Below are 16,091 nucleotides of genomic sequence, written 5' to 3' on the forward strand. Positions count from 1 at the left end.
CGCACATCATTCCATCCCTGGAGGGCCTGAGGAGAACAGAAAGGTGGAAGGCGGGCAATTGTCTCTCTGTCCTTGAGCTGAGACATCCCTTCTCTCCTGCCTTTAGACATTGTTGCTCCGGGTTCTCCTACCTTCAGATTTCAAGACTCCCACCTCCCCCTCCAACTGCCCAGCCTCTGACTGGGAGTTACTCCATTGGTGCACCTTTGTCTTGGACTAAATTGCACCATGGGCTTTCCTGGTTCTTCAGCTTGCAGACGGCATATTGTGGGACTGCTTGGCCTCCATAATCATGTGAGCCAAGCTTCATAATAAATCTCCTCATATCTACTGTGTATATCTTTTGGTTCTGTTTCTCTGAAGAACCTGACTAAACTTGGGAGGTTGTGCAGGCAGAAGAAGCATATTGGAACTCTGTGCTTTTGGCTCAATTTTATTGTGAACTTAACACTGCTCTAAAATATAAAGTAAAAATAAAAATAAAAACTATAGCTGGTAAATATTACCAACTAGGGCACCATTTGTGATGACCTTCCTCAAAGAGTTTTCATTTACAAATCACTTACCTTACCTTAAAAAACTAAAGGAATACTGCTCAATCTCAATATTGTCATATTTGGGTAAAATTATTGGGGAAATCATCCAAGCTAAATTATTATTAAAGTATAGTAACACTTGAAAAATTTTCAACTCACGTCACGTGCAGAATGCAATCCTTCACTATTCTTTGGACCCAAGAGTTTCTTCATGCTCTCCCTTATGTGTTCTTTTCTCTGTTGTCTGAAAGTCTTCTCCTGATCACACAGAGCCATACTAAATCGTAGGTCTGGGCATGAGCTGTAATACCAAACAGATAAAGTCATGAGCCAATGCTCCCAGTGGTCTGGTTTTCCATCCAGCTAGCTTTTCCAGGTCCCTAGGAGCTACACTGATACATGCTGACTGCTTCCCTCAAGCTATTTCCTAAGAAGGGACCTAAAATAAGAGGATAAAATGATTATCTTAAAGCAGCATTTTCCACAGCATGTTTTCAGAGAAAAAGGACTTTTCAATGCTTTAGACAAAATAAACAAGCAAACAGCCCCGGATAAGTTGAATATTATGACAAAGACTGGGAAGTGCTTCAGTAAAGAACCCTGTTTATATTTGTTTGGCACAGGATCTCCCAAACTTACTTGACCAAGAATTCCTTCCCTTATCTCTCCACCCTTCATTATTCCACCATCATAATTACTTTCTAACATCCCAAAGAGCCAGCATTCTGAGGAACATACTTGCAGAAATATTGTCTTAATTAATTGCGTTGTCTAATGGATGCCCCCCTCTAACAAAGAAAGGAACTTCTAATCACAGAACTTGACATAACCATATGGAGTTTACCACTAGAGGACTTTAGAACCCTTAAATTATATATACTTTATCTTGCTAATAAAGGCAGTAGCAATTTCTCTACACTATGCCAGAAGTCACATTAGGTATTACATATGAATCATTGCAAGAACGATGGGAGTATCACTACACACTATTATACAATATACTATTATATATTGCAGCTTTATAAATTAGAAAACTAATGCTCTGAGAGGTTAGGATCACAGAGTAAACATGTGATGTACTTTCACCATGCAACATATAAGACATATCTTAATACTGAAGTCTAAATACCAACTACTGAATTTGAAAATACTTTTTAAAAATCTGTCAGCCTATGTTGGAATGTGAATAAATCCAAAAGGTAGAAGTCAAGAATTATCACCAATAAAATATTTGTCTCTTTACCATTCATAAAAATCCTTACCTTAATTGTAAATCAATTTTAAATCTCATTTCTGTTAGTTCAGTATATTTTTTCCTTGTAAAATACAGAAAGAGACCAAGCCTCTGAGCCATATTCTTTATGGCTATATTTGACCATTACAAATGATAGTTTAATTACTACTTCCCAAAGGACAAATATAGGTACCTCACAAAAGAGAAAGTAGAATTAATAACAAAAAAATTTAATTTCACTAGTGAATTTAAATGATACTGTTATTAAAATAATTGATATTAAAATATTTTAAATACTTATTTTCTAGTCCTAGAAAGGTAAAATAACACTAATATTCTCATGCATCCATTTTGGGAATATAAATTTGTTAAAAGCAATTAAGCAATATTCAAATTTGGCATATTAGCAATATGGAATGTTCAAAAATAATTAGAATATAGATTCCTTTTGGCCAAATAATTCTATTTCTGGATACCTATTTTAAGGGAAGTAACCAAAAATTTTTTAAAGATCATTTAAAGAAACGGTTGTTGAACTGTATATAAAAGTATTGGGTTATATAATTATTAAATTTGATTTTGGAAATTATGTAACAAGGGGAAAAAGAGTAAGATAGTGAGTTAACTTTTTTTTTTTTTTTTGACAAAGTGTCACTCTTGTTCCTCAGGCTGAAGTGCAATGGCACCATCTCGGCTCACTGCAACCTCCACCTCCCCAGTTCAAGTGATTCTCCTACCTCAGCCTCCCGAGTAGCTGGGATTACAGGCATGCGCCAATACACCTGGCTAATTTTGTATTTTTAGTAGAGACAGGGTTTCTCCATGTTAGTCAGGCTGGTCTGGAACTCCCAACCTCAGGTAATCCACCCACCTTGGCCTCCCAAAGTGCTGGGATTACAGGCATGAGCCACCACAGCCAGCCAAGTGAACATTGTTTAAGTCTAATCTTGGGCTACACTCTTTTCTATTACTATTCTTTATAATGACATATTAGGTTAGGTATCTTCTAAACACTATAAGAAATTAAAATCTTACCTGTAGAGTTGCCTCTATGACACCTCCTCAACTTTATTTCCTTTTCTGTTCCTTAAAGGTAATCACTACTTAAATTTAATCTTCATCATTCTATATATGTTTATAATTTTACAGTATATATTTATGTCCCTAAATAAGGTATTCATTGTGCAGGTTTTTAGTTTTTTTATAAATGCTATCAGTGCAAATTATTTTTTCCAGTGAACACTTTTTTTGAGAATCATCTGTGCTTATATAAATAAAAGTAATTCAAACATTTTCACTATTATGTAGTATTTTCATTATATTGGTATACTATAATCTATTTATCCATAAACATTGAAATAATTTCCAATGTTTTGTAAACTATTACAAGCAGTACCATTATTAACATGTGGTATACGTGTATGAAAATTTCCTATTGTATACATACTCTTTAGAAAGAACACCTCATTTAATCAGAGTGATATGCTTAGAAAGTATTCTTTTCTTATTTTACCAGTGAGTAAAAAAGTGATTAGAAATCTATCAATCACTAACGTAATTAGCAAGTAGTAGATTTAAATCTAGGTCTTATTGTTCTGGAAGCCACGTTCTCTGTAATATACTGTTCCGTTATACATAATTTTTAAAAAAGAATCATGATTTTAAAAAAATTTTTGAAGAGTATAATGACCTAGATGTTTTAAGGATATCAGTTTTTAAAATCTGGATGAAAATTCAAAAAATTCTGAGTAATTTTATAAATTCAGTAGTGGAATTATGGTTAATTTACTTTTATGCATTATTTTTTTAACTTTCTCATTAATTCTTTCTTGATTTTATGTTATTTTTAATAGAAGGCATGACATGGAAAATTTTTCTTTGAATAAATTGAATTTTTCTTTGAAAACAATTTCTATTCTAGAGACGACATAAATTAACATATAAAAAAAGTTTTTAATATTATAAAAATATGATCCTAATTACCTCAGTGAAGACTATTCCCCACTAAACAAAAGCATTACTTCCATAGTCAGTCAAATAACAAGTGTTTCCAATCTCATACCAAAATACATCACTTTTAAGCAAGAATGAACTTAATACAAAATAATGCAACACAATAACTTGGACTATCCTTTAATATTTGCTGACATATATTAACAAGTCGTGGACATTTATGCCAATCATTTACTAAGTCAAATCCACATGTTCCAGGGATCAAAACACAATAAATAAATGCCTAAACCCAATGTACCTATTATCATTCATTTGCCAAATTACCAGATGTGAAAATGTTCAATTTGTTTTTGTGGCATTTGTGTAAAATATGTACTAATAACTTTGGTCAAATCAAGTTCAACAGGGAAGTTCAAAGAGATGCAGAGAGGTTAAGGGAACTCATTATTACTTCAGAGATCAGTTAGATCAAGGCAGACTTGCCTCCCCTAAAATTTGCCATTTTTTTGAAAGAGCAGTATGCTTCATGGAACATTATTAGTAGTAGTCTGGCTGGGTCACTATGAATAAAATCAGTCTCAATTTTCAGTTTTTCCTCTATAAAAATTATTATAGTTTCCTGTTTAAGTTCACTTCCATGTTTTTGAATATCTACCTGAATCAACAAAAGAAGAGGTGCTTAAATAACTGCATTCATTTCTATGGGAATAGATGTACGACTAGAGGGAGGACTCTTTCAAAAAGCACTTATTCTGACATTATTATATGACCATGAAACTATTGGAAAAATAAGCAAAGCATATTAAAATATAAGAATAATGAATATAAGAATATGTTTGTAAAGATTTTATAGCTATTAACAGATAACTAAAGAAAAGCAAAGTAAACATAATGCACTTCTATATGTTCACAGCTGCAGAATTATATATAAAAAAATTCTTTAACAGTTAAAATAAATTAGTGGATCACTCGCAATATTTCTCATCCAACTAAATAAATGCACTTACCAAACTTCAAGAGACATTTCTAGAATCATTTCAGTGACCTAAAAAAAGACATATTAATCAGATTAGGTCATAAAGTAGATATGTGTTTTATATAATGGAAACAAATTCAAAATAAATTTTGAGTGCCAGATTATTTTTAATCTAAAAAAACAAAACCCTAAAAATAAAAGTAACACAGCTCCATGAAGACCCTAAACTACAGGCACATTTCAGTAAACTAACTTTTTGGTATTTTTTTTTATAAGTCTACTTAGTAAGTCATTTTAGCAAACACAAGAATTATCTCTGCCTGGTTGTTTTCCTCCCTCAGTAAAATAAAGTAGCTCACCACAATTACTATTTACAAAACATAAAAATGTCTGAGATATAAAAACTACTGAGATGTTGTGTCTATTATTTAGGAGCTGCCTCAGGCCACAAAATCAGCAGCTGTAATGGCCCAGAGGATAGAATCAACCTGGGTGAAATTTCACACATGTATAATTGAGACAAGTGCAGGCTCTAGTAAGCTGGAAATACAACACCCATTCATGGCGGGCAGTAGGACCTGGGGTCCAGCCAACTGTAGTTGACTTGGGAAACATCTACTAATGAGATCTGGAGCCTCCGGTTTTTATTTATTTCAACACTATTTGAGCCTATCAAACATATTGAAGGATGGCATCCTGCCAGAGAGACAATTTTTGTGTAAAGGAAAAGAAAATGATTAATATCCACTTAAGATATTAAGAGCTGTCTTTCCAGAGACTGTAAATCTGTTGTACAGAATGGCCTTTTCAATATCATCTCTGGCGTTAGCTATGAAAAATGTAATTGTAGATTGTTATGAGAACCAAATGAGAAAATGCTTTGAAAGTTGCTATACAGTTGTAAATGTGTTATTTTTATTGTATCAGGTTACCATAAGAACATAGATAGAGCTAACTTGTTCAATAACTTCAAGTAGAACAGAACTAGGATATACCTCTTGAAATGTGAAGAGGAAACTTTTAGAATCAACATATAGATTTAGAATCAACATATAGATTTAGAATCAACAAAAATGCTATAGATTATTAGATTTACCCTCTTGAGTTCCAAGGAAGGGAAAAACATAGACTAGAAGGAGGTTTCTGAAAGGTTAAAGTAAGTTCATAAATGACTGATTCTCAGTGCTGAATTTTATGAGTAAGCAAAAGGTATTGAAATCATCTATACAAAAATTTGCCTCTCTCACTAAACTGTAAGCTCTGTCTTATACAGGTTCCTATTACTAGTCCATTGTATAGTATTTGGCATACAACAGATAACACATATTTGTCAAATTACTGTTCGTTTGTGTGTGTGTGTGTGTGTGTGTGTGTGTGTGTGTGGAGGAGGAGCGCATCAGGCAATCTTTTCTCATCAAGAAGTAGCTGATTACTATTGGGGACAAAATCATGGGATGGTCTGATCCAGACAGCAGTTCCTGTATATAGAATTCTATGAACATTCATTCATCAAAGAAGCATATACATATTTTTAAAGTTAATAAACTAATTGAGAATCCCAGGACAAATGGAATAATGCATGCTCAGATGAATGTAACGTCAAAGGGTGATTGGCTACCAAACAGAGAATGCAATTTAGAAGAAAGCAAGATATGGGTAAAGCATGGTCTTTTGTTTGTTTTCAAGAAATACATAAAAATTGCCCTTAATATGATACTAGATTCAATGTTTTTATCTCCAGAGGGTAAAGCCATCATGAGTGGATGGAAATAACATTAACAATATTACAACTCTATGTAGAGTTTTCTAATAAATGGAAAGATTCAAGGCCTCTTTCGTTGTGCCATCTCATGACAGAAAGCGCTCAACAAAATGCTGGCTTCCCAGCTGGCAGGTCTCCAAGCAATTTATTAATTACATATCCAATGTTTGGCTGGGTGTGGTGGCTCACACCTGTAATCCCAGCACTTTGGGAGACCAAGGCAGATGGATCACCTGATGTCAGGAGTTCGAGACCAGCCTGGCTAACATGGTGAAATCCCATCTCTACTAAAAATACAAAAATTATCCAGGCATGGTGGCGCATGCTTGTAATCTCAGCTACTCGGGAGGCTGAGTAGGAGAATCACTTGAACCCAGCAGGCAGAGGTTGCAGTGAGCCGAGATCGCGCCACTGCACTCCAGCCTAGTCAACAAGAGCGAAAATTCTGTCTCAAAAAAATATATATATACCCATGCCTGTTTGTTCTGACAGCTCCATGAATAAAAGGAAAATCAACAATGCTGCATTTATGGTCAAATTTGTCTTCGCCATTAGCACACACTTTATGTATCTACCAACATTTCTTGGCTAAGACATTCATGATCCTGGATGGACTGACAAGACTCTTTAAACAAAGGCAGGATAACGGAAGAGAAGGCACAGGATTTTTCTGCCATTTTGAATGTTACAGGCTGTGCTGCCAAGGTTCTTGTCACACGGATTAGGATCCTCACTTCCACATTGCCCAAGTGGGTCACCCGCAACCAGGAGGAAATTTAAAACCCTCTTGCTTGGTGCACTATGTTCAGACATGCTATGCATGATAAGCTTGATATTTATAATCTCTCCGCACCTTTTACCTAGAACATGTCATTCAGATAAAAACATGTACTTCCTGTGAGGCATTAAACAGTGAGTATACTCTTTAGCATTGTTAAATATAATCTGATATTCTTATTTAATAGTGATTCAGAATATTGGAGGTCACTCAAAAAGAGAAAGTTTTGCAAAAAAGAAAATACTCTTTCAGGATTTTAATTTTTAAAACTAAATTATAAATATTCAAAACATAATGTACAGAAGTTGATACCAATTCATATCCATGTATTCACAGCCTTTGAAAAAATGGGATTATTTTGCTTTAGGTTCAGTTTAGTTACAGACGCAATTGAATTCTTAAACTACAGATACAAATATAGCCTTTCTCACCTCTAATAAAAAAAAAAAAACAAAAAAAAAACACAATTACCGTAAACTTCTTCCCACACACGGCATAAAGCATCTCTGCATTACAGGCTTCCACGCTGCTTGTGTTATTAGGGCAATTAGAAAGAAGAATGATCACCTCTTCCAGGCTTCCCCCAACACCCTAATACCTAGCTAAGAGCTAGAACTAATTAGAACTCCACCTTTTTTCGGAAGAAGTTGGCTGTGTCCATTATGTATTCTTGTGAAAAGCAGCAATGTCATCTTTAAAATCCCCAGTGGAAAGCAATTTTAGCTGTTTACAATTGGAGATTTTCAGTTAAAGGAGAGTGTGGAGAACTGGAGGAGACAAACTATACAAACTAAAAGCCATTTCAGCCTTTCAAATAATTTTTAAAGGATCTAACCCACTAATTATCTTGAAAACTCTCCAGAGTCATTTTGAAATAATGAAGCTTAAAGCAACAAGCATAGTGCCTGAAAATAAGGAACTGCTTAATGTGGCACATATACACCATGGAATACTATGCAGCCATAAAAAATGATGAGTTCATGTCCTTTGTAGGGACATGGATGAAATTGGAAATCATTATTCTAAGTAAACTACCTCAAGAACAAAAAACCAAACACCACATGTTCTCACTCATAGGTGGGAATTAAACAATGAGGACACATGGACACAGGAAGGGGAACATCACACTCTGGGGACTGTTGTGGAGTGGGGGGAGGCGGGGAGGGATAGCATTAGGAGACATACCTAATGCTAAATGACGAGTTAATGGGTGCAGCACACCAGCATGGCACATGTATACATATGTAACTAACCTGCACATTGTGCACATGTACCCTAAAACTTAAAGTATAATAATAATAAAATAAAAAAAAGAGCAGTTCCCAAACTTTTTGGCACCAGGGACCAGTTTTGGGGAAGACAATTTTAACATGGACCAGGGTGGTGGGGTGGGAGCAGGGATGGTTTCATGATTCAAGTGCATTACATTTATTGTGCATTTTATTTATATTATTATTACATTGTAATATATAATGAAATAATTATACAACTCACCACAACGTAGAATCACTGGGAGCCCTGAGCTTGTTTCCTGCAACTAAGCTTTCCATGTGGGGTTGAAAGGGGACAGTGACAGATCCTCAGGCATTAGATTCTCATAAGGAGCATGAACCTAGATCCTTCACACTTGTAATTCACAATAGGGTTCACACTCCTGTGAGAATGTAATGCCACCGCTGATCTGACAGGAGGCAGAGCAGCAATGCGAGTGATGGGGAGCGACTGTAAATACAGACGAAGCTTTGCTCGTTCGTCCAACTCTCACCTCCTGCTGCGAAGCCTAGGTCCTAACTTGCCATAGACCAGAACCAGGGGTTGGGAACCCCTGCTTTAAAATGATTATTACAAAAAAGATGCACATAGCAAAATAATTTCAAACTTGAGAATCTATCCTATTAGTAAAGGGTTCTTCAAATATGCTATGACTTCCCTTATGTACTCCAATATTTACAACATTTACTTTCAATAAAACATTATTTTGAATTCTGATCCCTAATTTACTCTTTTTTTTTTCTAGGTAGAAAGAAACAGCAATTAATCATCATATTGATTCAATCATTATTCACATCTTTCAAGAGAATTAAATAATATGTTCTGCGTTATCCATATTTACTTGACTTGTGCAGGATAATAAATAAAGTCATTTTTAAAGGGTCAATTTTACTTAGAATCATGTTTCTGTACATTGTATCTCCATCGTGTAAAGAAGGAACAGGATGTGGATCTGATAAGGAGGCAATCCAAGTGCAAAGCAGAAATTACAACCCTATCAATACATGCAAACTCACATGTAATAAATTCTGCATGTTTAAAAGTTGAATGAGACACTGGTAAAATCATTTTTCTTTTTCTTTTCTTTTCTTCTTTTTTTTTTTTTTGAGCAATTAAGCTTTTTAATCACCAGGGTGTAGGCAGACTGAGTCTGAAAAAGGAGTCAGCAAGGGGAGATAGGGGTGGGGCAGTTTTATAGGATTTGGGTAGGTAGTAGGAAATTACAGTTAAAGGGGATTGTTCTCTTGTGGGCACAGGCGGGGGTCACAAGGTGCTCGGTGGGGAGCTCTGGAGACTTATTGTCCAGGAGAAGGAATGTCACAAGGTAATGTCATCAGTTAAGGCAGGAACTGGCTATTTTCACTTCTTTTGTCGTTCTTCAGTTGCCTCAGGCTACCTGGATGTATACGTGCAATTAATAAGAAAAACAAAACAAAATAGTGTTGAAGTGTTGGGGCAGCAAAATTTTTGGGGGGTGGTATGGAGAGATAATGGGCGATGTTTCTCAGGACTGCTTCAAGCGGGACTAGGGGCAGCGTGGGAACCTAGAGTGGGAGAGATTAAACTGAAGAAAGATTTTGTGGTAAGGGGTGATATTGCGGGGTTGTTAGAAGGAGCATCTGTCATATAGAATGATTGGTGATGGCCTGGATGTGGTTTTGTATCAATTGAGAATCATTTTTCAATATACAGTCATGTACTACGTAGTGATGTTTCAATGATGAAACATATTTGCAATAGTGGTCCCCATATGATTATAATGCTATATTTTTATTGTATCTTTTGTATGTTTAGATATACTTGTTTAGATATGCAAATACTTACCATTGTACTGCAAATGCCTATTGTATTCAGTGCAGTAACATGCTATACAGGCTTGCAGCTTAGGAGCAATAGGCTATACCATATAGCCTAGGTGTATAGCAGGCTGTACCATCTAGGTTTGTGTAAGCACACTTTATGATGTTCACACAATAATGAAGTCACCTAAGGATGCATTTCTCAGCATGTATTCCCATTGTTAAGCAACATATAGCTACACATAATATTTTTAGTAAAACAAATTAGCTTTTCCTACCAGGAATCATCTAATCCATTACCCAAGAATTCAGGATAATTGTGTCCAACCCCCAACCCACACACACACAAAAATTGTTCTTAACAGCCTTGAAAGACTTTTAAAAACCATTGTCTTCCCTGTGGCCATGTTCCACACTCTCATAGTTTCCTCCTTACATTTGATGATAATCTCATGTTCCTTAGTTTAAGGTCCTTTTTCCTATGTGGACATCAGTGGAAATTCTGAAGATCTGGATAAACATTAGCTTTCATACAATGAAGCCAGATTTCCTAAAGCATTACTACCAAACCACTCTATTACCTCTTTTTTCTCAGACTAACTTTTCTCTTTTAAACTTCATTACTTTCACTACTCCTGTCTGAGCACTTCCCAGGTATATAGCATCTCCTGTAAGTGCATTCATGTATTCATTCATCCAAAAATGATTCAAGTGCCTAATGTGTGCCAGGATGGGTACACAATGGTAAATAAGCTAGTCATGTTCTACTCCATGATAGAACTTACCATTCAACAGAGGAATCCCAAGAATGCAAGAGCATTCTGAAACACCCTAAAATTTAAAAGTTATAAATTGTCATAAAAGTCATGAAAGTCTCACTTGTTTCAATTGTTAGTGACCCAAAATAAAAATGCATTCCCTATTAAAGCCAGGAATTACTTGAGCCACATTTGAACCCTGTCCTGCCTCAATATCTAACAGTTTTAACATCTTAGCGAAAGGTCTCTCAACTTTCTTACAAAATTAGGTCGTTCTCTTGTTTTCCCTCCAAACTCCACTTTGTCTCAATAACACGTAAATTGCAGTCTTTGTTTTCAAACATCAATACATGGTTTTCCAATGACATCATCCTGAGACTAACAACATTCTGAATTCACCATAAAAACTCCCTTATTTTTTTCAGCTTTGTCACTATCTGTTCTATGGAACTATCTTATTCATTTTCAAGCTGCAGTCATGAATAAGCAACAATCAAAGAAAGCAATCAGCCAAAATCAGATAGATGCCACAGGAGCCATGAAGAATGGCTATTTTTAACACTAACTTCTAAACACAGATGGCAAACTAAAACACAGGGTCAACTTAGAGACAACTTTCCTCAAAGTATTGGCCAAAACAAACTAATTTCATCCAGAGAAGTAAAGAAGCATAATCTTATCTGTGTTGCTTCTAAGCCTAGGCATTTTCATGATTCTTTTGAAGTGGGCTACTTTCCTTACACGAAACACTCTAAATTCTGAAGATTCTAGACCTTCCCACTTTAAAATGGGCCACTATAACCCCAAACCACATTTGACACATTCAGTCATGAGTGACTGGCGCATTCTGAACTATCTTGAAACAAATGATCACTGCATTGATAAGCTCTACCTTTAGTATTTAAATAACAAGTTCATTTTGGTCAGTAAGTTCAAACAAATATGTATGTTTGATATCCAGTTAAATCAGCTTCATAAAGCACATGACACACATTTAGTTAAATCTGGTCAATTATAATTAGAGTGAGAATATTTAATATTTATTTAGTGCTTAATGGGCCAGGAAGTATTTTAATATGTTGTATGCATTAACCTATCTAACTATAACCACAACCTAAGAGGTAGGTACTACATGTAACCCTGTTTTACAGATGAGGATGCACGGCAAAGGCAGAAAAAATAGCATGTACACCATCACATGGTTAATAAGTAGCAGAATCATGATTCCATCTTGGGAAGTGGCCATCTGACTCTGAGTCTGAGTCAAGAGCAGCAGGTTGTGCCAGCATCTCTCAAACAACAACTCTGATGTTCTAAACTTTTGACTCCAACAAATACAATTTAACCCAGATTTTGTCAATGGCAGCCCTAAAATTGTCTTTCTCCCCCAAAAAACAAAGTTATAAAAGTTGAGTGATAATGTCACAGTCTAAGGAAGAGCTGAATTCACTGTAATTCAGCTTTCCACCTTCAGCAGATCCTCACTGCTTCTAAGCAATCATTGCATTCAATTCTACTTGACACATTAAAGCTGTGCCAAGTGTGACTTTCCTCAAGTCACCCTGCACTCCCCATTCTAGACACTTTCCACAGAAGCAGTCTGTGGTCAGCTGCACCCACCTTTTCATTTTCAGTATCAACATTCTTGATATCTCTACCTGCTAAATTTGCTTGCTAATGCTTCTGAGGAAAAAGCCAGAAGTTCCCTCTCAGTTCCCCATTACCTGGTCACGAACCTTCCATAACCCACTACTGTAAGTGAGATAACATCAGAACTCTTACATCTCACATTTCTGCTCTGCTATGGTCTCATCCCAGTGTACCTCTTCTTCCTTCATGAACGGATGATCTGTTCCCATCAAACTTGTCTAGGCACGGTTTCCCAAACATGCTCTGTCCTTTCTAGTCCAGTGCCTTCAAATGGGCTGTTCTCTTCACCAGGACTACCTTCTGCCCCTTTAGAGACCCAACCACCTCAACCACACCCTTTCTTTAAGGACATGCCTAAGCCATTGATGTCCACTGTCACCCACAATGATCCTGCTCCCCCAGCCCTGTCTTCACCTCTCTGACCTTATCTCCTCCCGGTCTCCCTCCCAGTCTTTCTTTGTGCTCCAGTCACACTCTCCTATTTGCTGTTACTCATCTTGCCAGGCAAACTCTGCTTCAGAGCCTTTCTACTTGGAGCGCCTTCTGTCCTCAGATATCCTCAGAGATGCCTTTCTTAACTAAATTTTTGGAACTGCCTTTGTGACCCCTTTACACACATATACACACTACCCCATTCTCTGTCCCTAGTTTAGTTAGCACTTGTTATTATCATCATCTGGCAGGAGTATCTTTTACATATTTACCTTGCTTTTCATCTCTCTCGCTAAGTAGAATGTAAGTTTCCTGAGGGTAGGGATTCTTGTTCATTTTGTTCACTGCTGAAATAGGCAGTGCCTAAAGAGTGTCTACCACATAGTGAGGGCTCAATAGTTATTTGTAAAATGAATGAATTAATGAATAAATAATTTCTTCTTATGACTCACTGCACACATTGCCTGCACTGTCCATTTATCATACATAAATATTAAACTCTAGTTAATGACACACTGAAGTTTGTAGGGGTAAAGTATACTGTTGTCTGCTACCTGCTTTTAAATGTATCAGAAAAGTAAGTTTTTTTGGTAAAATGGTAGTTATAGAATCTAGGTGGCAGTTATATGATGTTCACTGTATAAATCTTTCACCTTTTTCTCTGTCGAACGTTTTTATAATAAAAGTTAAAGAATAATAATGCTTTAGAGAGGTCTACTCTGACTATACAAACTTCAGTTGCCCACCAACTGTTTTCTGTTGCATACCTTTATTTTCTTCACAGTATTTCTCATTAGCTGATGGCATGTTGATCATTCTTTTGCTCATCATTGCCTGTTTATTTTCCCTATTAGAATGCAAGCTCCCTGGAGAGTTCCCAGGATACTTTCTATCACCTAGAATACTGCCTGGAACATAACAGTTGTTTAATAAATAACTTCTTAAGTAAATCAATGAATAGATACCTCGTGATACTGCTTATTATTACCTGTCAGTTTACACATGAAAGTATACTTTTCAAACAGATTCTTAGTTCCTTGAAAATTGTACTTTTGTGCAGTTTTTTGTAATATTTAGCAACATTTTAGGAGCACAATAGAGGCTTACATTCTTCTCATATTAATAACACAATCTATTGACAAGTTAGTATCTTTAAATTATAGAATACTATATAAATGATAGATTTTTATTCTTGCATTATTATCATTTAGCTTCCATATCTGTAAAATGAGAAGAACTGAAAGCTTTTGGGTGAAAAAGGCCAAATGAAAATAAGGTATTGTACTTATAAGTGCAAGCTAAACATTGGGTACACAGGAACATAATGATGAGAAAAATAGACACTGGAGACTCCAAAAGTGGGGAGAGAAGGAGAGGAGCAAGAGTTGAAAAACTATCTATTGGATACCATGTTCACTACTTGGATGACAGGATCATTAGAAGCCCAAACCTCAGTATCATGCAACATACCCATATAACAAACCTGTACATGTACCTCCTGAACCTAATGTAAAAAATAAAACAGATTGGGTGTGGTGGCTCACGCCTGTAATCCCAGCACTTTGGGAGGCTGAGGCGGGAGGATAACTTGAGGTTAGGAGTTTGAGACCAGCCTGGCCAACATGGTGAAACCCCATCTCTACTAAAAATACAAAAATTAGCCAGGCATGATGGCACGTGCCTGTAATCTCAGCTACTTGGGAGGCTGAGACATGGGAATGGCTTGAACTTGGGAGGCAGAGGTTGAAGTGAAGCAAGATTGTGCCACTGCACTCCAGCCTGGGCAACAGAGCGAGACTCTGTCTCAAAAAATAAATAAAAATAAAAATAAAATATTTTTAAAAGAAGAGAAGTATTCTTTCTAGATCATAGAATTTTACAAATTAGAAAGGAGCTTAGAAAAAATTTAATCCAACCCTTCATTTTACAGATGAAGAAAATAAGACTCAGAAAGAAAGGATAACAATTCAAACATTGTGGAGAGCTATGAATGACAGAGACAAAATGAGGGTCCATTCTCTCAATTCCCAGTTTTGACTCCAAGTGAGTAAAGCACAGCCCTGGGAATCTGTCCATCTCCATTTGGAAGCTCCTGTTTTTTCTCCAGCTGTCTCCTAGACACAGAAATCACTCTATGTTGACTCAGTATTAACGTTCAGATGACAAAACTATGAAAGTTTTTGCTAATACTATTTTGCCTTGAAGAATTTGTTTACTCTTCACCAAATCTAAGTGCTGTTTTTCCTCCACTGTGTTGCCATAACCATCTTCAAGGCTTACATATCTTCTCTCCCATTGCTCCCTCACCAACTTCTCTCTCTTACAACCTCTGTAAACACTGTAGAAAGATCATCAGGAAGACTGGGATTCCAAGTTGAGGGCAGAGGCTCGATAGCTGGGTGGCTGGCACAGGGCACTCCCACGTGATCCGAGGAACAAGCAGGGGACTCCCCCCTTAGCCATCACGCTTACTTCTCTCCCAACTACCCCTGCAGCTCAAAGGATTATCATTCAGATAAAACTACAAACAAGTCTGAAAACAGAGTAATGAAGAAAAGCCTGCTTGGACAACTATTTTCTCAGGCACACTAAAAAAAAATAGTTACATAATCTTCTTTAAATTCAGGAATGTGGAAAGTCTTTTTAGAGCCCTAGAGATTACACATCTAGCCATAGGAAATGACAGAGGAGAGGAAATGAATGTTGTCCACAGTATCTTCTCTTAAAAGCAGTCTTTGTATCATGGACTAAAGTGAAGAAAGAAAAAAAAAATGATTTCAGGAAGTCCAGTCCATGCTTCCAAAGCCCTCAACAGACATTTACTGAGAGCCTATGCTAGCAACATGCAATAGCTAAAGCCTGAAGATTTTAGCCTTTGACCACCTCTACACTCTCTTCCTATGATTCAGCAAAATGGATCTGCCAAGCCGTTTATCTTGCT

General features: G+C 36.3%; 1 protein-coding gene across 3 annotated transcripts in view; it reads right to left on the reverse strand.

The window, feature by feature from the left end:
* PLA2G4A (phospholipase A2 group IVA) overlaps nt 1-16,091 on the reverse strand; it is a 166,459-nt gene that overhangs the window by 82,643 nt on the left and 67,725 nt on the right. For all 3 annotated transcript variants that reach the window (XM_054450808.2, XM_054450818.2, XM_054450827.2), the window contains 2 exons: nt 4,731-4,768; nt 696-837 (listed from right to left, as the gene is read on the reverse strand). In XM_054450808.2, the coding sequence (XP_054306783.1) occupies nt 696-837; nt 4,731-4,768 (180 nt within the window). The remainder of the gene's footprint in view (nt 1-695; nt 838-4,730; nt 4,769-16,091) is intronic.

Source organism: Pongo pygmaeus, chromosome 1, assembly GCF_028885625.2.
Source record: "Pongo pygmaeus isolate AG05252 chromosome 1, NHGRI_mPonPyg2-v2.0_pri, whole genome shotgun sequence".
Lineage (NCBI taxonomy): Eukaryota > Metazoa > Chordata > Mammalia > Primates > Hominidae > Pongo > Pongo pygmaeus.